The sequence below is a fragment of the Emydura macquarii genome, unplaced genomic scaffold (genome assembly GCF_026122565.2).
Source record: "Emydura macquarii macquarii isolate MOO-44397 ecotype Brisbane River unplaced genomic scaffold, CSIRO-AGI_Emac_v2 contig_2994, whole genome shotgun sequence".
Classification (NCBI taxonomy): domain Eukaryota; kingdom Metazoa; phylum Chordata; order Testudines; family Chelidae; genus Emydura; species Emydura macquarii.
This window is the reverse complement of record NW_027133131.1, coordinates 741,025-762,796: the sequence shown is the minus strand read 5'-3', so window position 1 is coordinate 762,796 and position 21,772 is coordinate 741,025. Positions and strand designations below refer to the sequence as shown.

The window sequence follows — 21,772 nt, the reverse complement described above, 5'->3', positions numbered from 1 at the left end:
CTGATAGGTGATCTCCGCACTGAGAGCGGCTCATCTACACCCCCTGGTAGCTAAAGGGGTCACCCCCCACCCCACCGCACCCCACCGGGTTCTTTCTGGGGTAGTGTGACTATATATTAAATATTCATTTATCCTGGCCACTGTTATTAAAGGCCCAGCTGCCCAGGGTCCCTCCTTCAGAGGCTGCAAGGGGCATGGGGCACACAATACTCTACACATGCATTTCCTATTGGTTGCTTTCTAGTACCCCGGGTGTGGGTTTAGCTGTCAGTTGGATCTCACTGAGCATTCACAGTGCTCTGAGAGGAATGGGTGCAAAATATTATCTTACATTTCTGTAGCATCAGTTATCTCATAGTCATGGTGCTCCACAAATGCGTCCACCTCTGGAGTGGATGGTCTCTCTTAGACTGGCCCACACAGCTTGCTGTCCAGCCATAGTGGGAGGAGAGAGAGATTGTATAAACACTTGGGGGTGCAAACCCCTACTCTTTCAAAAAAGTGCTAATGGGCGTTTTAGTGTCCATGCAGAGCAGGAAGGATTTTGATATTTAAGTTCTTGTCCAAGAGATATTTAATATTAATTTTCTTAACAAAGATAATTAGCACTCAGCTCATGCCACATGAAGTCTTTGAGGCCAAAACTTAGCGAGATTCGAAAAGGGACTGGAGCCTTGTATGGATAAGAAGAGTATCTAGAGTTATAGTAGTTAATGCCAACGGAGTTGGGAAGAGAGTTGGTGCTGGCCACTGTCAGAGACAGGATGCTGGCTAGATGGGCATGGCTGTGGTCAGTCTGGCTATTCCAGCGTTCCTTTTATTGATTATCACCTGGCTGTCACCAGCCTGGATAAAGCATCCAGACCCCAGAGTGCTTGCATTTGGTGCCTCTGAACATGTTCCCAGCAACCTTCTGTAAATACAGTGGGAGCAGCAGACCCAGAGTCCAGGGCCTGCCAAGTAGTTTGGTGCCTTCCCTGAAGAACAAGGCTCACTGAAACATGGGTAAATGCGCGTCCGAACTATTCTGCCCGCCAGTCCCCTTCATCCCAAATTTTCCGAGCCTCAGTGCAGCCCAGACACCAACTAGCCCTCCGCTAGGATTAGGCTCTGTGGGAGCCAAGCTTCCAGGGCTAGTATCCACGGAGGCCTAATGTTGTGGAGAATTGGAGCCTAAAGAATGTTTGTTTGGTCAGCAGTTGTATTGCTTGCAGAATTGTGTATGGATTGTACAGGGGACATGCCTGATGCTCTCACATGTGTGCCGGGTGACCCTAACCCTCCCATGGGGAAGGGAGCAAGAGAGGATCATGGATTGTTAGCTGAACCTCTGCTTACTCCACTCAGAACATTCCCCCCTCCCCCCATCCCCAGCCTCAGGGGCATGTGTGTTCATGTCAATGCCCATGCATGACTCCTGTTAGTATGTACACGTATACGGGGAGCAAATGGGTTCTAGGGTATGGTATAAATGTGTTTATCGGGTAGAGCAATTCATGCACTTTCCAAGAACAACACACACTTTCCCTCCCTCGTAATTGTCAAGCTAATCAGGCAGGCTTGGTAGAGCACCCGCCGGGCCAGCCTTTTACAGTGTTGTAGAATCACATTTACATTTCATTTAAATAAAGTATTTTATAAAGATGGGAATATTTTTCTTCGATTGCTTACTGTTTTTTTCCTCTTCCTGCTACAAGTAGAAGACAATTCTTTTATTTTACGGTGGCTTGTTAAACGTAGTTTAAAAAAAGAATGTCTCACAGAAATGGGTGTGTGTATTTAAATAAATGATCAATTTCTTGGAGCTTTTGCAGATGCTGTGTATTGATTTGTGGGATTAATAATTTTGCTTTGGTGTGTTAGATATGAATTCTAAATAATAAATAATATTAATAACAATAGCTCGGTTTTTAGAGCAAACCAATTGGAAAGATACAAATGTACTTAACTAAACTTGGAACGAAACCCCCCTCCCCAACACTTAATGTAGTTAATTCAATGAGGTTGTTTTAAGCAATACAGTTTTGGTGAAGAAAATGTATATGATTAAAATAAACAGGGTTGGCTCTATAATTGAATTATTGATTGTATGCATTTGTATTACAGAAAAACCTTACCAATTTCCTTCCAAATCTTTCCACATGGTCAGGCTGATTTGCTGGCCTTGAGTTTTTATGGATCGCTCTTTATGTGCTCGTCAAATGTTGAACGGGGGGGGGGGGAGAGGAGCGGGGTGTAGAATTTTGTTTTGTGTGGGTGCCAATGTGTTATTTATGTGGGTGTTTGTTCATAGAGGTTGTTCTGAATTAAACATTTTTACAGGGTGGAGATGCAGTGGCGTTAAGCATTTGTTTTAGATCTGTTTAGCAGGAATGTGTGGAGGCTTTTTGGGATAATGACTGGCACATAGTGTATTGTATCCTTTGAAAAGCCTCAGGATCCTGAAATAATGTAAACATGCAGGCCTGAAGTCATCACTGATGTAAGAGGGTGAAACTTTACAGAAGTCAAAGGAGTGGTGCCCCTTTACACCACCGATGGTTTTGTGCTGTAGATTACACTTAAAGCTTATTATTGATGTTGAAAATGCCATATGTTAACACTTACTAGCTTTCTGTTACTAGCATCTGGAATTTATCTATTTCACAAGTGAAACTGCAATTTCTCAAATGCCTGTTATTGTTTTTATTTTAAAGATGCATGAGATCAGATTTAGCAAAGGAGAAATAGATCCTGGGGACGGTTTTTGGTGTGGCTTAAGCCATGAAGGAGCAGAAAGCTGCTGTTCCTCTCTCACAATTAGTTTTCTTTTAACTCAGCTCCAGGGAATGGTTTAGCTAGCAGCCTTTGTTCTGCCTCCATTCTCCTTTAGAAGCCCCTCTGCATTCTTTCCTTTTGCCATTATCATTTTGGTTAAACAGAAAGGCAAGTTGTGTACCATATGGATCATGTTAACAATTGCTTATCTGGAGCTGGTGTTTTCTCCCCTCTCTCCAACCTTTTTGCTTCTTTCAGACCTCTGAGTGGGGTTTTAATAACATCTTCGATTTGAGGCAATCAGACCTCATGGTGGGGCCAGTTTGACAAGGGTTCTGTAAAACAGGAACAACCCCTCTTTCTCGCTCTGTTTTGTCTTGTTTCCTAACAGAATTCATTTCCCATTTCTGCAGACATATAGCTTCTTGCATGTCACCAGCTGGAAGAGAATGAGCAAATTTACAATATGTGATTAGCACTAAAAATCCCCAAACAAACCCTACAGAAGATTTGGAAATAACCAAACTGGTTTGATTTACCAGAGACTCTGGGGCTTTTGGGAGTTTTTTACCTCATTAAGAAAATAGCACAAATTCATGGGTTAGATTCACACTGTTTAGTCAATAAAGTGCTTTCTTGTTGCCTGTAGTTCAAGATCTGTCTTCCTCTGACCTCTATCTTAGGTAGGTTTGCTAGGAGGCTATCCTCATTATATTCTTCAGCTTTATCCAAACTGAAATAAGTACACACACAGAGGCCAAGGCTTTCAAAAGTGGGGACCTCAATTTAGGCTCCTTAGTAATTAGCTTGAAGACTTTATTATTATCCTCATTTTACATGCTCTTCTCCAATTGATTCCAGCTGGAGTTCAGTACCTTCTGCCAATCAGGGCTATTTATTTTAGTAGCCTAGAAATGGATTTGGGTGGTTAACCTTGGGCACCTGTGATGGCCATTAGGTATAAATACTACTACTGATTTCCTTGCAATAGAAGTGAACAAACGTCTCAACAAGGTATTTGCCTGCAAAGTCAGTGCTAAGTCTTAAAATAGCAAAGGTGGATCAGAAATAATAAAAGATTTGTAGAGGACAAAGGCAACTCTCGGGTGTGACCGCCAACCCATTGCCTGTGCAAGTGTCTGGACACATGAAGATGTGTACAGTGTCTCATTAGCAATCCAGTTGTTTTGAGATAGCTTGACTTATTGCGGTTGTCATTTATACAGCCCCATAAGTGTGCCTGGCAGTTCACCTTGCCCAAGAAGCATACAATCAGCTTTATCTGTAATATGTTGAAATATTACTGTCTTTGAAATATAAAGTCAGATTTATATTGAAACACCTGCAATGAACTTTCTTAACATTTAAAAGACACCACTATGGGTTTTCAGCAGTTATACATTACTACTCCAGACCCTACTGCTTCATTGTCTATCTCCTGTGCCCCACTTCACATTTCCTACCTAGAAATGCCCATCTCCTGTAACTTAGTCCAAGGTAGTAACTAAAGCAACTATTGTTTGTTTCCACGCGGTGAAGGCTCTAGCCTGAGACTCAATTCCCAGCTATGCCTCCAATGCCTTGTGTGACTTTAGTTACATCACTGACGGACAGGTTTTCCAAAGGGCTCAGTACTTGGCCCCAGTGATTGTTCTTAGTGGAAGCTGCTGATCACTTTGGAAAAATCACACCACTTCACTGACGTGGGATCTGAGCTTGCCTGAAAATTGGACCTTTAATTTTTCTGTGCCTTAGTTTTCTTTCTGTTAGAGAAATAACAGTGCATTCCAACCTGGAATAAATTCATGTGTTTGTGAGTTGCTCAGAAACCCTGGTGATGGGGAGGCATAGAAGCTGCTCTATAGATAGACGTGTACAGCAGAGCCTTCCATAGTTCATACTAATGATTGGGAGAGCCACTGCAGATTGCAAACTATCTGGTAAGTGAGCAAAAACTTTTTAAAAACTCAACTCTAGAATGATGCATCACCAAATGTCCTTTAGTCGTTTGCTTGGTAAAGTGCAGTTCAGTTTTTATTATTTATGGCACCTTGTAGGATGCCAACAAACACACTGGAACTTATTTTGGGAAAATAACTGTGTGTCAGTAACATGAATCCTTCAGTACAACACTGTGCTGCTAACTCTTGACTAAAAAAGTAGAAGAGATTGACGGGCATTTTATGGGAACTTTGGTATGGTAAGCAAGGACTATCCTAGCTCTGTGACTTATTTTTTATATAGCTTCCCTTTTATCCATTCCTACAACGTGTCTTAACCATCTGCCCATTTATTGTGTGTGTTTGTCACTATGTGACTCCCTTCTTTTCTGACACCACAGCGTGTGTGTGTGTGTGTGTGTGTGTGTGTGTGTATTATACACAACTGTTTGTGTTTCCTGGGGTGTAATAATTAGTTAGTGTCTCTTAAAAACCTCAAAATAACAGACCCAAATGTTGGTGAAATCCTGATCTGTATTACAGCTTCTCTTGAGGAGTTGTTTCAGTGTTCAATCTTTGGTTTGGATGCAACAAGATTGTCTGTTCAGATGCAATCCCTGAATTGCTTACAAATAAAATAAAATTGCAGTACCAGCCCACTGCTACTGAGGGCAGAAACGATCCGCTGCAGATTTCAGTGGTGGTGTACCTGGCCAAGCTTGTACCGGCTTGGTCCTGTACCAGGTGTTTCTGGTTTTCAAAGCGTTAGGGCTTTATGAACCCCTGTTGTTCCTTCCCCCTCAACTTGTGAGAAATCTAGTTGTTACAGGGGAAAAATGTCATAATCCACAACTTGGGATGGGGGCAGGGGGACGGAGAAGCATTGTTTGAGCTAGGATTCTTACGGGAAGTCCAGCATGGTGTGACTGTGTATTCCGAGAAGGAGCTGTAGCCACCCACATATTAAGTCTGCCCGATGCTTTTCATCTGTATTTTGAAGAGCTCTAATGATTCCATGGTTTGCAGCAGGGGCTTTGCAATTTGACAGGGATACGGTCCTGGGGTCAGGGAGGTTCCTTAGGTTGTCCTCATGAAGATCCTTTTAGATTTGGGCAAGTTACAAGCTGTCAAGGATCATCACTTTGCAGTCTGCATTGTGTGCAGTAGAGCTTGCTGCTGAAATCACTCTGCTCTCCATCCACACCGAGCGTGCGCTCCAGCATCTGGCTTCAGCCGTCCACACGGAGCTGACCCTGGAATGGCTCCTCCTCTTTTTATCCAAAGCCTCTTGGCCTAGGGGATGATACTGTGTGCTGGGTGCCAGGGGGCAATAAGTTCTAGCCCTTCCTCTTCCAGAGGTGGGTGTTAATGATATTGCGTCCTCTGGGGGGAATAAAGCTCTGGTGACACAGGCTGGGACTCACCTTTTATCAATAGCCTAATTAGGCCACTGTTGCACATCTTCTGCTAGGGGCTGACCCATGGAGGATAACAGCTTATTGCTGCTGCCAGCTATTGTGTTCAGTCCTTCGGTGTAAGTGCTGCAGTGGAATGTAGGAACATAGGGCTGAGTCAGACCCATGCGGTCTCTGACCGTGCTCTGCGCTAGATGCTTCAGAGGATGGTGCAGGAACCCCACAGAAGCAGATGTGGGATAATCTGTCTCTGACACTATAGAATCATAGAAGTGTAGGACTGGAAGGGCCTCAAGAGGTCATCTAGCCCAGTCCCCTGCACTCATGGCGGGACTAAGTATTATCTAGACCATCCCTGCCAGGTGTTTGTCTCACCTGCTCTTTAAAATCTCCAGTGTCAGAGATTCCAAACCTCCCTAGGTACTTTGTTCCCGGGCTGAGCCACCCTGACATGGGGAAGATTTTCCTAACATCCAACCTGAACTGCCCTTGCTGCACTTTAAGCCCATTGCTTCTTGTCCTGTCCTCAGAGGTTAACGAGAACATTTTTTCTCTCTCCTCCTTGTAACAACCTTTTATGTACTTGAAAACTGTTATCATGTCCCCCCTCCGTCTTCTCTTCTGCTGACTAACCAAACCCAGTTTTCTCAATCTTCCCTCATAGGTCATGTCATGTTTCCTAGACCTTTAATCATGTTTGTTGCTCTTCTCTGGGTTAGGTCTCATCCTGGTCTCTAACAATTAGACCCTGAAGCACGAGGTTTAATATCTCATCTAAAATGTTTGTCAGTATTAACTGTTATACCTCTGGCCATTCTTGTGTGAAAGTCCAATGTTCAGACCCTCCCACTGGTGCATTCAGATAAGTGAGGCTGTGCTACAGATTGCAGAGATGCAGCAGAGATACAGGGGGCATTTTCCAGAGGACAGACTCTGCTGAGGAGGAGACTCTTGTATCAACAATGGTGATACTGTGGGAAAAGACGGAGACGAAGCTGTTGCTAGATGCTCCGAGGGAGTGAAAAGGGGAGTTAAGACAGAGACAGCTTTGCATGCTGTGTGCTTGAAAGGAACGCGCCCGCAGGACCGATTTCACTCTTTGCGGTCTCTGGAGAAAAGCCCCATGTCTTCCCTCCCCCCCCACTCTCCCTTGGGAGTGAACGGACTCTACAACCAAATTCTCTTCAGTGTAAATATTGAGTGCAGGCAAACAGGCTGTGTCCAGGAAATGCAGGGGGAGAACGGACTTTGTCTCATGTGGATTGTTGTGTTTCGGAGAGCGTGTCTGCTGCTCGTTCTCAGGAGCTCTCCTTGTCGCTGCTGGTAGGACTTGGTCTGGAGAGGCGATCAGCGTGGCAGGTGCTCATCTTTTCTTAGCAACAGGGACCAGATTCATGGCTTGGCCTGTTATTAACTGTGAAATACTTGCTTTATGGCATTGCAAAAAGGCCACACTAAGACCTGGGCCCTGCCATGCTGTAGAGACACAGAACGAGTCCCTGCCCCAGACAGCTTGCATTCTAGATAGGCAGGATAGGCAAAGGGTGGGAGTGGAAGCAGGCAAAGTGATTGGCACAGCAAGTCCATGGTAGAGCCAGGAATAGAGCCCAGGTCTGCTGACTCCTGGTGCCCTGTCTGCCAGGCCATGCTCTCTCTGAGGGCAATTCTCTTGAGAACTATAGCTCTGGTAACCTTGATGTGCCTTTGTAAACGGGAGCAGGACTGCTCCCGGGCTCTCCGCACAGAGTTGTCCCAGTGATGCGCCTGCATCCCGGGGTACCTACAAGGGGGGGGTGGATTTTAAGAGAGGGAATTGAGGCACAGAGCAGGTAAAGGCCAGATTTCCAAAGCACTTGGCCTCTGGATTCTTCAGAGGAAGGGGCAAGAAACCCTGCATTAGGCAGATGTGGGATAATCTGCCCCACTTCAGGTCTCCTCCTAAACCTCTTAGCTACAAATTGCCCTGAAGTTTAATACCTTCCAAAATGTACATTAGCATGAACCCTGAGAGCTCTGGGTGTTTGTTCTCCAGAAATGTTTGATCCTCTTTGAATCTTGCTGAGTTCTTGGCTCAGGGATATTGTGTGGCAGTGAGTTTCACACTGGGTGAATAAGTGTTTCCTCTGAGTCTAGTTGCCTGTACTCTTGTTCTTGTGTTATGAGACAGGTTGAACAGAAGCTCCCGATCTGCCTTCCCTGGACCATTCATTATTTTATCATGTCCCCTTTTGTTTCTCCTCTTCATAGAAAAGTCTTTCCAAGCCCCTCATCATTCTCGTCACCCTTCTCTGAACCCCCTCTAATTCTGCGGTATCCTTTGTTGGTGGGATAATCAGTTTGAACACAATTTTCCAGATGGTGTGAACCGTATTTTCTGTGATGGTCTCCATTCTGTACCTGATGCATCCTAACACCTTGTTTGCTTCTTTGACAGCAGCAGCGCATTGAACAGAGGATTTTGTTCAGCTGGGGAATCACGCAACGTAGTGACTCACCAACACTCTGCTCTGCAGTATTTTTGCCACAGACTCCTTATGTGGCTTTGGGCCAGTCACTTAGCCTCTCTGTGCCTCAGTTCCCCATCAGTATAATAGGGATAATAGCACTGCCCTGCCCCCAGGGGTGTTACGAGGATAAATACATTAGAAATTAGGGAGGCTCTCAGATACTACAGTGAAGAGGGCCAGTGAGGTACCTAAGACAGGGAGAGGTTTGTGGGGTATCTCCTATCATATTGAAGAAGATTGATAAGGTGATTGTACATTTTTCTCTTCTCATTCCCAGTTCTATGGAATTCCGCCCCGCACCCCCTGCAGAAAAGCCAACACAGTGGAAGGCTGATCTGACTGCTGGGGGCTGCACACGGTACACAGTGTTCCTTAGGACCCAGTGCCTGTTGGGCAGAGAGAGAAGCAATTTTGCCAGATTTTTCTGGCATTCTAGCAGCTTCCGCTCCCACCCTCTGTGTCCAACTGCACGAGTCCGAGGCAGGGGATCCGATGGAATGCGGCAGAAGGGAAAGCTTGATTGGACTGCAAACCTGGAAAAGCAAAGCACGCGTCGTCTTGCGAGCGTGGGGAGAGAGAATGTGAATTGCAGGGTCTGAGCTCCGTTTTCCAGAGGATTTCACTAGAAGTCCACATTGTTTAATCTCCTTGTGTCAAGTATCGATCATTAATCCCTCCTCAGTAGTCCGCATGGTAATTAGAGACCCTGGTCAGATCCTCTGCTATTGTCATTCAGCATCAATGACTCTTTGCTCTTTTAAACCAGCTGAGGATCTGACTCTCACTGTTAACAGCACTTTAAAGTTACAGCCAGCTCCATGCTGCAGAGTTTATTTTGCTATGTAACAAGGGTGTTGTAAAATCCTCCACCTGGCCTTGTGGCCTGTCATCAGCTGTGGTTAATGTTAGTTAAACTGTACAGACTGCTAGCACAATTCTTCCTCCAATAGTGCATGCTCTGGGTTGCTTATCAGGTACTCCTGATCTTTACGGCGGCCCTAAAAACCCATCCAAGGCCTAACAAACACTGCTGAATTATCATCCAGATCAGGAAGGGATGCAAATTTAAATATAGTCTCCCCTCTTCTTCCCTTCCCCCCGCTCTCCCGCCCGCAAAAAAATTGCAGCCATTCCCATAAGTAACTAGGTAATGGAACTAAATGTTGACTTTATTATTATTATTTAATAAGGGTCGTGCCTATTATTGTTTGTGTTGTGGTAGAACCTCGGAGCTGCAATCATGGCCCAGGACCCCATTGTGCTGAGTGCTGTACAGCCATGGAACAGAAAGGTAGGTGCTGCCGCAAAGAGCTGACAATCTAAGCAAAGGCCTCAACTGGGACTGGAGCCCCATTGTGCAAGGAGCTGTATGAACATATAGGGCTTCTCTTCACTAAGATAAAGGGGCAGGATTTTTAAAGAACGCGTGAGCTATTGTGCTCTACAGTTCTCATGTCAACAAGGTAAGTTGTACTTTAGCACAACTAAGCACTTGCAAAATTACAACCTGCCGTGGTTACCAGAGAGTTTGATAACGTGCTAGTGACTAGCTTCTCAAGAACCCACCTTTTTATGCTAGTCTAGCGAAGCCCATAGTAAGAGACAGCCCTTGCAAAGTAAATAGACAAGGGGCAAGAGGAGAAACAGAGGCACTGAAAGGCCCACGTTCACCCAGCAATTCAGTAGCGGAGCTGGGACCGGAATCTAGTTCTCCTGACTCCCAACCCGGGGAATGACCCACTAGGCAACACTTGAACGCTATTAATCGTTTCTGCTGTAGATCCACTCCAGTGACCTTCCGCTCCTTGCAAAATAATTTAAAAAAAAAGTCACTGAAAAACAGTCTGTTAGTTGCCAAATTATTTAATCTGCCACTGTTTCCTCCACAGGGATGCGGCTGCCTTTCAGATACTTAGGGCCAGTCTACACTTAAAATTTGCAGTGGCACAGCTGTATTGGTACAGCTGTGCCATTGTAAGAGCGCTTGTGTATCCACATTATGTTGACGGGAGAGAGCTCTCCTGCTGACGTAATAAAACCACCTAAATGAGCGGTGGTAGCTGTGTGGGAGACGCTCTCCCGCTGACATAGCGCTGTCCACACAAGCGCTTATGCGGGCAAAATTTATGTTGCTCAGGGAGGTGTTTTCACATCCCTGAGCAACAAGTTTTATGAGCATAAGTGCCAGTGTAGACAATGTCTTAGACTTATGTTCCTGGCCATGTTTCCCATAAGTGGAACAATATGGGTCTCAATAACCTATTTGCCCAAGTGAATTATTTTCAGTTGGTTTCCTTCTTTTGGGTGTGGAGTTCTTGCATGGCAGGGGTAGCTATCTTCTGGGCTCTCCTTCTGGGTTTTAAATCTGAGCCTTTTAAAGGAAAAAGAGATGTAGCCAGCGATCCTGTGGGAAAGAGTTATGTGACTGATTTCTGTTCTTGAATGGACCAAGATGGGGTTCATAAGCCCACCATCTGCTCTGTCTGTCCTGCACCACTTTGTACTATGCTGCAGTGCGCATTAAAACAACAAAACAAGTGCTACCAACCCAGCTTGCATGAGCAACTCTCTCTCCAATAACAAAGTGGTGAGTGATGCATCTTAGAGATCACAGCAGTCATGAGCGAATGGGATGATATGGAAGCAACTGTATAATAACAATGCAAAGACGAAAGCAATTTCAGTTTTAAAGAGGTATGGGAAATGAGTGTGAGTCAAACTGACTGAGCAAATCATAAAGTCCTACCAAAGGATGATATCCTGTTAATAGTGCAGCACTTGATCAAAGTGTGTTCGTTTTAGCTGCTTGTGACATAGCAAAAGAACCAGGGTCTTCCCAAGTTGGTCTTTTATATATGTGTTGTTAAAATCCTTACATAACAAGGAAGAATCAAAAGGCTAACGTTGCAAGTCGGTAGCAGTGCGTGTGTGGAGGGGGGTTGCACGCACACAAACACTGACATGCATCAGAGTAAAGGCTAGAGATGTGTTGGATGCTATGCAAACACAGGGTGACAACTGACAGATAAGTTGTGGAGCGGGTGGCGGGAATCTACGAAGTCCTTGACTGCTTGCTAGAATCCTGATGCTTTAGTGAATGGACTAATGTAAGAGTAATTGATGGGAACAGGACTAATGGTTGCAGAAATGTGTAATTAAAGGCCAGGGGTGATGCGCTCCTAACCTGTGCTGTGTGCTGGAGGTTACAGAGGTTGAGTGTGTTTGGAAGGTGAAGTCCTGCAATTCACAGTGGGGGCAGGCAGCTAGCTTTACTCGGAGGATAACGGCTCTCTGCCAGCCAATGGCAGAGGGTATTGAGATTCGGGCTGGGAATGTCCCGTATCGAAGCTGGATTGAGTTGCTGTGGGTTTGATTCTCTGCCTAATAAATAAGGGCCCTGGTTGTCTGTTGCCCTGCCCCGGGTGTCATCACTTATCCCCGTGAGGAATGTTGATACCCTCTGGTGTAAATGGTGGAACAAGGTACAGGGTGCAGTCAGGCCCCATGTATCCTGTGACATCAGCGCTGATAGGACAATGCGAAAAATGCCACTTAGAACTTTGCAAAAATGTTCATCTTGTTCAACCCTTGTCCCTTTGGGTGCCAACCAGAAGTGTTTGTGCTTTGGCAGGTTTTCTGTGCATTGTGGCTGCAGGATCTAGGTGCCCGGGCTTGCCCTGGTTTCCCACGCTGAAAGAAGACGGCTCTCCCTTGGGGCTGCTCCGTGTGAGAGAATCAGTCTCCTGCAGCGGCTAGGTGATGACGTTGCTCCTTAGTTCATGCATTAGAGCCTTCTGCTTTTAGCCTTTGAGTTTCTTGGGTTTACACTCAGCTTGAGCCAAGTGCAGGGAGTCATTGCACTGGGTTTTACTGCTCCTTGGATTCATGTGTATGTAATAACACAATGCGTGCCACCCTTGTCATCTCTGGATCTCAAAAGCACCTTGCAAAGGTAGCACCAGTCACGTGAGGATACTGAGTTTTGTGGAGTGACACCGGATTTGCACTGAGGTAGCAGCACTGAGACTCCAGCCTGGGGGGATTTGGGGAAGAACAACAAAAGCATAATGGTTGGGAGAAAGGATGTCTCCCATGGAAACTGCAATGACTAAATACCTTTAGCTTGGTTGAGGTTGGGTGTGTGTGAAAACTGTCTAGAAACCCTAGAAGGGTGTTGGTGTAACCCACTGGTTTGGTGCCTCCCCTATCCCTTTTCCAGTGGCAAATCCATCAGTGGCTCCTGCCAGCCAGCGGCGTGACTCCATCAGCTCAAGTGATAGCATCCCTTTGCGTTTAGAGCTGGAGGTCGTTGGGGAGCCTGCCAGGCCAAGGTGGGAGGTTGTAGCATGAGAGGATACGTGGAGTCGTCTGACCCAGGAGCCAGGGGATGAAACTAAGTGAAGGGCAACGTAGGCTGGTGGTTGGGGGGAGAGAGCATCCTGAGGGCGAGACTGGACTGTGGAATCGTGTCCCAAGGGAACAGACATGGCACTTAAAACTAGACTGGAGCAAGCGCTGCCCACTCAGCTGTTGGGACACAGCCTGCAGTGGCAGGGGTGGGGTCGGTGGCCCGAGGGCTCCTTCCCCTCGGAGATGGTGTGAGTGGCCCCATGTGTTTGACAACACTGAGACTCAAGTGTCTCCTTTAGGAGCCTCAGGAAGCCCCAGGCTGGCCGAGCTCCGCACCAGTGGGGCTCTCTGAAGGGAATAAGGAGCAGTGGCTGGGTGAGCGGAGGTGGGCCCTGGGCTTCCAGGAGCCAAGCTATGGCTGAAGGGATCCGGTACCAGCCCTTTGGAAATAAACAAATGAAGTGGTTGCCACAAGAGCCAGAGACCATGTATTGTTTTCCTCAAAAAGGAAAAGAATAAAATAGAATAAATGGAAGCAAGAGAGAAGGGTCTGGGGGGACGAACTGCAGGTGTTGATCGACTCTCACACTCTCACTCTTGAAGCACAGTATCCACCCCCAGCCCTGCACATTAAACCATAAATCTGCTAAAATAATAACATGCCACAGGGGTTCATGAATAGGTTGAACTTGACTAAACCTCTTCATGCTTGTTTATCCGGCAGAGAGCAGGGAGGGTAGAATCACCACTGCTCTCTCTTCCCCCGCCCCTGAGCTGTCCTGGGAACCCGTTTGGGCCGTAGCCCTGATGTCTAAGGTGAATAACAGCACCGAATGGGAGAACTTCATGTCCTGAGTGGGTTTATAGTAACCTGAGCAGACAAGAAATGCTCAGGCCTTAGCGTCATCCAGAGAGGGGGTGTTTCTGTGAGTGGCTCAGTCCAGACTCAGGCAGGTGGAGAAGTGCAATATAGAAAGAGTATCTGGGGGAAAATGGGAATTGGGAGAAGGAGCCTGTGGTATTAAATTGCAGAGAGATTATCTAGAGAAGACCTCTGGCTCCAAATACCACTGAACGTCCAGAAAGTTTGGGTCTGGGCCGACTGTACTCCGTCGGCTGTGTTTTAAAGAAGTATAGCTAATTTGTGATGAACAGTGCATCCTGTCAGGGAGCGCATGTTGTAGCATCACCTCTCCTGGTCAAGGTTTGGCCAGGATGGTGTCTCTGTTATAAAACACCACGTACGTGGTCAAGCCAGTGCTGAAGTCTTCCATGATTTCATAGTAAGCTGAAAATGGCAGCTGTGGAAGCAGAGCATAGGGTGTCTGTTTTGCAGGGTGACTTATACGGAACGTGGGTCTTTGTGTGGGTGCAACATGCCTGGCACGTCTTAGAGGGTTCTGAGACCTGGTTGTCAGAGGTGGAGATGGGTCGCAGATTGCACATTCCAGGGTTGGGGAGTGTGGATCTAAGGTCTGGGTGGGGGAAGGTTTGAGTCTGGAAGGGGTTTTCTCAGTCAGACCATAAGGAAAACTACCAGATTACATTCTCCTTTTCTCCCCACTGCAACTACTGGTGACCTTAACAGCCCTGTGTTAATGGCGACTGTAACAGTGGGAGGAACTCTGTCAGTCCGAGAGCTCCAGCCTATTCATGACATCAGCCCACTGTGTGTCAGGCGGCGATTCATCAGAGATACTGCCGCTGTCTCCCTCCTGACCTCCGTGGCTACATGCAGGAGAGGGGATGGGCCGTGGCCCGGCTTCTTGTCCTGGTTTCACAGAACGCTCAGTGGGACGTGCTCCATCTGTTTTGTGCCAGGGCCTTGTGTCGCAGTGTGTGTCTGTGCTGCAGTCACGGGATGTAGACACCCCTGAGCTAGCTCTAATCCAATGAGTTTGGGTACCGGACCAGCAAAGCCACGGCAATATGAGCGTCAGTGCAGGCCGGCTGCCTGAGCATTGCTCAGTGTCCTAGGCGAGCTCGTACCACCCACGCGGAAGCCCCTGTTGCCGTGGCTAGGTTAAAGCCAGCTCATGTATATCTGCACAAGCTGCAGCGACATCCAAAGCCTGTGACTGCAGCATGACCACACCATCAGTATCACCAGCACCAGGTTCTCCTGAAACGCAGGTGGTCAAGTTTGGCATCTCTCCACTCCCCACTTAGCACCCCCTTTCAGTATCACGTGCCCTGCCACGCTGAGAACGTCCTGTTGATACTCGTTCAGCTGCCTCTTAGCGCCCCAGCGTGTCCCAGAATCCTTTGCCTTGCCGCAGTGGTACAAATGTTTCTGAGGCGCATGGGAGTGGCATACACTGGGCAGAGGTGGAGCTGCTGCTTCTGGCGAGGCAGGGTCCAGTGAATCCCGGTTCCACAGGTGGAGCAGAGAGGCAGCACTACCCGCCCAGGTCATGCAGTGAGTCTGTAGCAGAGATGGGAGTCGAACCCAAGAGTCCTGACTCCCAGCCATCTTTGCCTGCCCTACAGGTGTAAGATGTTTGGGGTCATCCCTAGTGGAATGGTATTTTATATATGGGGGCTGTTTTCCTTCTGGTTGTCCGTGCCATAAGGTTCAGCTGGCATGGTAATGCCGCAGGCTCTGTAATGGTGATAGGAGGCCAGTTTGTGGATATTCTGCTTTGCATCATCATAACCTGTGCCCTGAGCAGCTATGCCATGGGGCAAGTTTCAGTTCTTAATTTCACTGGTGTAAATCCAGAGTAACTCCATGGAAGTCAGTGGATTTACAGTGATGTAACTGAGATCTGGCCTGGTATGTGTTCCAGAAATAATGTGATTCTGTATCTGACCTTGGGCTATTCACATCCTCCTCTTACAAGGTGATTACTTTTTAATGAGCGACTGCTGAAAAGAGAGGAAAATTAATTATTTCTGCCTTAAGATTAGCTCAGGGAGACTAGAAAAGCTCTGGCCCAATCACTAGCATCTTGCCAGTTGTACAGAGCCATGCCGTTTTGCACGGTGCTGTTGGGTGCAGTACAGAATTTCACCCCCTGAGCCCATGGCACTGGGAAACACTTCCCTGGAACGCTGAAAAGAACAAGGCTGGTGAGGCGGCTTTGGTCCTGTGCAGAAGTGTCTGAGTCAGAGGAGGTTGTGTCACCCATATTTGTGTGGTGTGAAGTCTGGAGGATGTAGACAGAACAGAGGCAGGGCTGGTGCTGCGCTGCACTGTGCGTTCTTATGGAAGCCCGCCCACAGCAAAAGAAGGGGAAGGCAGACAGTGCTATGGCCTGCAAATGCCGGCCAATGTTCCCTTTCCCTGATATAGGAATCTTAGCGTTCATGCATGTGGTTTGCAGCACAGCCAGCAATGAGCTCCAGTCGTGGATTTTGTCTGTATTTGGGTGAACACCACCTGTTCCACTAGAAACGGGGGGTATTTGTTGTTTTACATTTGTGTGAGGTTGTAGTATAAATCCCTAGGATGGCTAGACTGTCGTAGTGCCTAGAAGCCTTGGTCACGTTGGGCTCCACAGTGCTGGGTGCTGCACAAACATATGGTAAATGACAGTCCCTGCCCCAAAGAACATACAGTCTGAAAGGACGATATTCAATTTCCTGGTGGGGCACAGGACTGACAGCTAGAACTCCTGGGTCCTATTACTGCTTCTGCTGTTCATTTACGATAATAATTATATTGATGCAACACAGCGCCCCAAGCTTAACAGAATGCAGCAAAGACTAGGGTGCCACCACTTTGAAACAGAGACAGTTCTATTCTCCACGATACCCCATAGCAGAGAAGTGCTGAAGCGCAGGGAAGCTCAAGGAGCCATGATTTTTCATGCTCTGTGCGACCTTGGGAAAGTCACTGGTAATCGCATTTTCTAAAGAGCTCAGGGCCTGGTTTTCAAGTATGCAGTGTCATCAGCCTGATTTCATTGCGAGTCTTACAATATTTAATGCTGTGCTTAAAGCCCCAGCTGTTGAAATCAGGAGATTGCATTAGAATCTGTTTTCATTTTTAACAAAAGTTTCTGGCCCTTATAGTTTCAGAGAAAAGCTTGAAAATGAGAAACAAATACATCCTAATAGCTCAGAAACCTGAAAGCAGCTCAAAAGAGCCACTGATTTAAAAAAAAAATGTAGATCTCATTTAGGACCTGACCAGTGGTTTTTTGAACACTTGGCAGTACCAAATAGCCAGTGTTTATGAATGACATTGCAGCAGTTTGGGCCAGTTTTTCACAAAAGCCCAGTCCCCAACGCACTGAGCTCTCATGAAGAATCTGGCCATTTATTTTGGTGCCTAACTGGGAGCATTGGTAGTGCTGAACACATTTAGAAAATTGGGTGCCTCAGTTTACCCAGTTTGTAAAATGGGAGTGAAAAACAAGAGTGAGTGCTTGGAGATCCTCCAGCAGTAACGGGTATGTAAATTCAAAAGGAGGTTATTCTAGTGAGGTCGTTAAACGGTGTTCATCACAGTGATTCCAGAGCGATTTGCAGTCAAATGGCCATCCATGTGGAAGGTGTATTGTAGACCTGCCTCCTTTCCTCTCTTCCCATGTCCCGGAAGATCTCATTTTTCCCCTGTTCCCAGGGTAGGAAGGGTGCACACATGCTCATTTCAAGGGAGGAGAGGTAACTTCTGGGCAGGGTGAGGGTGAGGAGAGCAACGGCAGGTCAGCAAAGCAAGGCCCGGGCCGAACCTCTGGAAAAGCCATTAGCGAATGGAGTGCGGCCAGGATCCCGGCTGTTCAAGCAGCCAGGATGGCCTTCAGGAAAGAAAAATGAGTCCGCAGGCTGGTGGGGAGCAACGGCAGCTTGGAGAGGCCTAACTCCTAATGCGACACAGACGGAACTTGTTACATGCTGGGACGCTCCTGGTGAGAGAGGCCGCAGGTGATGCTACCAGGACCTGAACTGCTGAAATGACAAGTGCCCTCAACACCCACTGGAGTTGGAAGGAGTCGAGGGCTCTAGCACATGGCAGGATCCAGGACTTCAGACAGCCTATATCCCAGCATTTCTCAGTGTGAGGCACCCCCCTGAGATGGGCATGGAGGATTCACTGGGGGCAAGGGTGACACATAAACTGGGGTGGGTTTCAGGCACCATTGTCTGCTCTATGGCATCTATTGCCATAATATATCCAAGCATCACTGTGTATATCTAAGTGACTTACACTATGGATATATTTATCCTTATAGACTTGTAGCTTGTCTAGACTAGGGAAATTAGCACCAGTTTAATTAATGTGGCCACATTAGTGAAAGTTGCACCGTCTTGTGCCAGTGCAGTGCATTGCTTGCCTTAGCAATCACATAACAGGAGGTCTGATAGAAGTATATCAAATACTGGATGGTCTAGAGTGTCTGTTCTCCCTGTCTTATAATACAAGCTGGAGGAGACACTCAATGAAATTAAAAGGTGAAGAAATTCAAAATGGATTAAATCCAGTGTGTTTTCACACATGGAATTAGGTTGTGGAACTCACGGCCACAAGAGGTCATTGAGGCCAAGAACTTAACAAGATTCAAAGAGGGACTGGACATTCATGTGGCTATTGAGGATATCCAGAGTTACTGTAATTAATGGCAACACATTCTGTGGCAGGGCTATTGCATCTCCTGTTTCAGGGCTTAAACCAATGTCTACCTATAGAGAGCAGAATGATTCCTAATGTAGGGGGCAGATTATCCCACATTTACCTACTGCACGGTTCTTACGCCTTCCTCTGCCACTGTGGGAGACAGGAGACTCGACTAGATGGGCCTTGGGTTTGATCCAGTCTAGCAATACCTATGTTTCTCTTTGCACTGGTTGAAAATAGCCCTCGTGTAGAAAGGGGTGTAGCCTTGGTTCTTCAGAGCAGGGGCACTGTCTCTTCATTATGTGTATGGGCAGCACCTAGCACAATGGGGCTCAGACGCCCAGATTTGAAACCTCTAGGTTAGGAGCAACTGCAATATTAATAGTTAATTAGGTGGTGATAAACCCTTGTTTTCTACCACCTCCTTCCCCCACCCCCTATAAAAAGGTTTTGGTACTACACCCGGTGGCAGGTTGAAAGAGCTCCCTGATAGAAGCTTGCACTCCTTGGACACAGGAAATCTGTGCGGGTTTCTGACGGATCACTGAGCCATCCTATAAGGCATGGGCCTTCATCCCCTGTTCACCACTCCCCTACCCCTCACTCCACCTCCCCCCAAGCCTTGCTTATTCTTTCCTTGTATTAGCCTTTGGGCTTTGTTTGTTGCAGGTTGAGTGGTTCAGATGTGTTAATTCTCTCCCTTGGGGCTCTGTCCATTGTTTGTAAATTCCCAGAGACCGCTTGCCATTGGCCCACGCGGCACAATGGACACGCACAGGAGGCTGCTGCGATCCAAGTGGCTGCTTGTTAATTCGTTAGAATAACAGGGCTGAAAACAGCTCCGCCCAGCCCCGAATAGGATTGATGGGGACTTTCCTCTCACATCTTCCAGGGTCAATTCTCTATCTACCAACTGTACCTTTACACTTTGTGGGTTGCCTTTTGAATGTCCCGCATGCTTTGCTGGGTCCTGGTTCCTGAGACTTTACTGGCAGGAGAAATCGTAGGCAGCTTACCGTGTGTTATAGTTTTCTTCTGGATCTCGAGAATATCTCCTGAGCTGGCTGATTCCAAGATGCAGGGGAGAAGGGGAGGGGAGGGGAGGGGAGGAGTTGTTTGTTGTTTAAGAGGGTAAACCCACCCCACCCTGGTGAATGGATTCTCAGAGCCAACAGAGGCCCTGTCTGCATGAAGGAAATTCACGTGGGCAGAACCCCACCGCTGTGGCTACCTGCTACAAAGCTGTAATGTGGACATGCTGCCTGGGTGCATAGCAGGGCCGCTTCACCCTGTCACATACCAGACAGAGCTGCGTTGGTGCAAGTCTCCCTTGTCCTTGTGTGTATCTGCATTTGGGGGTGTCATTCCAAGGCTGTCGTGACACCGGCACAAATTTCCTTAACCAGGGAAGTGGAGCTGGTTAACATTTTTTGTTCAAAATGCTTTTTTCTGGGAAAATTGGCTTTGTTGTCAAAGCAGAAATTTATGTGGGAAATCTCCCCTTTCAATTAATGTTTAGGAGCAGTTAATAGAAAAACAGAAAACAACAAAAACCCCTTGCGGTCACTTCTAGCCCTCTGATTCTGTGATTCTAGGGAATTTAAAAAAAAAATTCTTGTATTTATTTTTACTTCATTTATTTAGTTTTTTGGCAACTGAAGGAAATTTTGGTTTTCCTCAGAAATTTTTCATTTTTTTGACAAAAGCCTGAAAGGAACAAAAACGTTTCCTGTCCGGCACTAGTATAAAGTGCCAGATCCCAGTCAGCATCACCAGCGATAATAAATCCAGAAGTAGTTGCGTTAAGAGTCAATTGAGTTACTCTGGATTTACACCTATGTACTGAGATCAAAGGCCCAGTCAGTCTCCTGCTAGGATTTCCAGAGCTCTTGTTTAACCTCTTCATTTCCTTTTTGGGGCAGTAAATAAACACCCGGGAAAATCCTGCCGTCTTTACTCAGGCAAGGTTTTCATTCTCATTGCTGAGGGTTCCAACAACTGCACAACTTTATTGACACACAGAGGATTTTAAATGGCACCTTTATTTATTTTAAAATATTCCAGTGGGGTTTTTACTTTATTTTAAAACCTAAAGGTACAGCGTGCCCTTGATTAGCTGGGCTTCAGTTATCCCCGAGCTCTCTGCTAGCTGAAATGATGTCATGTCCTCAGATGTGTCTCACTTGCAATGAAAATTACCTTGATTAGCTGAGCGTATTCAGTCCTCTCTCCCCGTGTGTTTTCAGCTAATCAGGGTTGCACTGATTTAGGGCCCATTACAAGAGAGTCCAAGGTTATCCCCTGCCCTGCTTACAAACCCAGCCCCATTTGATAGAAGAGCAGGGATGTTAACCATGTTCCACAGCTGAGCAGGAGCCGTTAGAAAGTGAACAAGGACCTGCCTGTTCTAGAGACTGGAACCTGCAATACAAACTAGAACCACGTTGTAACCGGCTTGGGGACAACTTTGTGGTGCAGGCTGGCTCCAGATCTGTTGTTGTGGTGTAGATGGATGCTGAGGCTTAGGTTTTCAAAGGGGCCTCGAGGGAATTAGGCACTTGGAATCCCACTGAAGATCCCTGTTTGGTGTTTCTACTCTTACCAATGTGGCTGAACTTGTCAGGCGAAGTGACTGTCACGGCAGTGAGTACAATCAGCAAAATAGGAAGTGTTTGTGAATGCAGAGTGGACTGGAACGGCGCTGCTCTTCTTGGGAGTTGGCGTTTCTCTCATTCTTTAGCATTCAAACACGTGCGCACACACACGCCTTCCCTCTCTCATGCAGAGGAATAGACCCCACCCCCCTCCATTCCAGAGCAGCTTCTCCCCCTTCCTCTTTCCCCTCCCTGCCCCCCCCTTGGTTATTTACAGCCCGTGAAATCCACGTTACTCCCATCTCAGAAGCAACCAGCCTCTGGCTCTGGAGATGTTCCATGGACGAGCAAGGCCCTGCTGAACCACGGCAGATCTCTGCCTTGCTCGGAGCGTCAGCAGTTATTCACCTTGCTGGCGTACCATGTTTCCTCCTCCCCGGGCTCAAGGGGAGGGCCTGTACTGCAGGCCAGAGGCATGTGATGGACAGATTGGTGTTATTGGTTCGAGTCCCTGCTGCTCGCCTGCGCTGGAATGTAGCCAGCAGCTGCTCCTGCCATGTATGAAAGCAGAGAACCTCGAAGGACTCTTTCTGCTGCCACACAAAGCACTTTCCCAGACACGCCTGGAGTGGTTCCTTGTATTTTG

General features: G+C 47.0%; 1 protein-coding gene and 1 long non-coding RNA gene across 4 annotated transcripts in view; one reads left to right on the top strand and one right to left on the bottom strand.

Moving 5' to 3' along the window:
• FIGNL2 (fidgetin like 2) overlaps positions 1-21,772 on the top strand; it is a 44,930-nt gene that overhangs the window by 1,106 nt on the left and 22,052 nt on the right. The window contains exons 1-2 of one of the 3 annotated variants that reach the window (XM_067529816.1): positions 6,578-7,471; positions 8,897-9,910. The exons of 1 other annotated variant lie outside the window; for it this stretch is intronic. In XM_067529816.1, the coding sequence (XP_067385917.1) occupies positions 9,898-9,910 (13 nt within the window). In that variant the 5' untranslated portion in view covers positions 6,578-7,471; positions 8,897-9,897. Of the gene's footprint in view, positions 1-6,577; positions 7,472-8,131; positions 9,911-21,772 lie in introns of those variants that run through there. One more of the 3 variants, XM_067529815.1, reaches the window with a different exon arrangement.
• Positions 2,820-3,447, bottom strand: LOC137141030 (uncharacterized). The gene is made up of 2 exons (XR_010916526.1): positions 3,329-3,447; positions 2,820-3,196 (listed from the first exon to the last, which is right to left on the bottom strand). It is a non-coding gene; the product is annotated as an uncharacterized lncRNA (long non-coding RNA).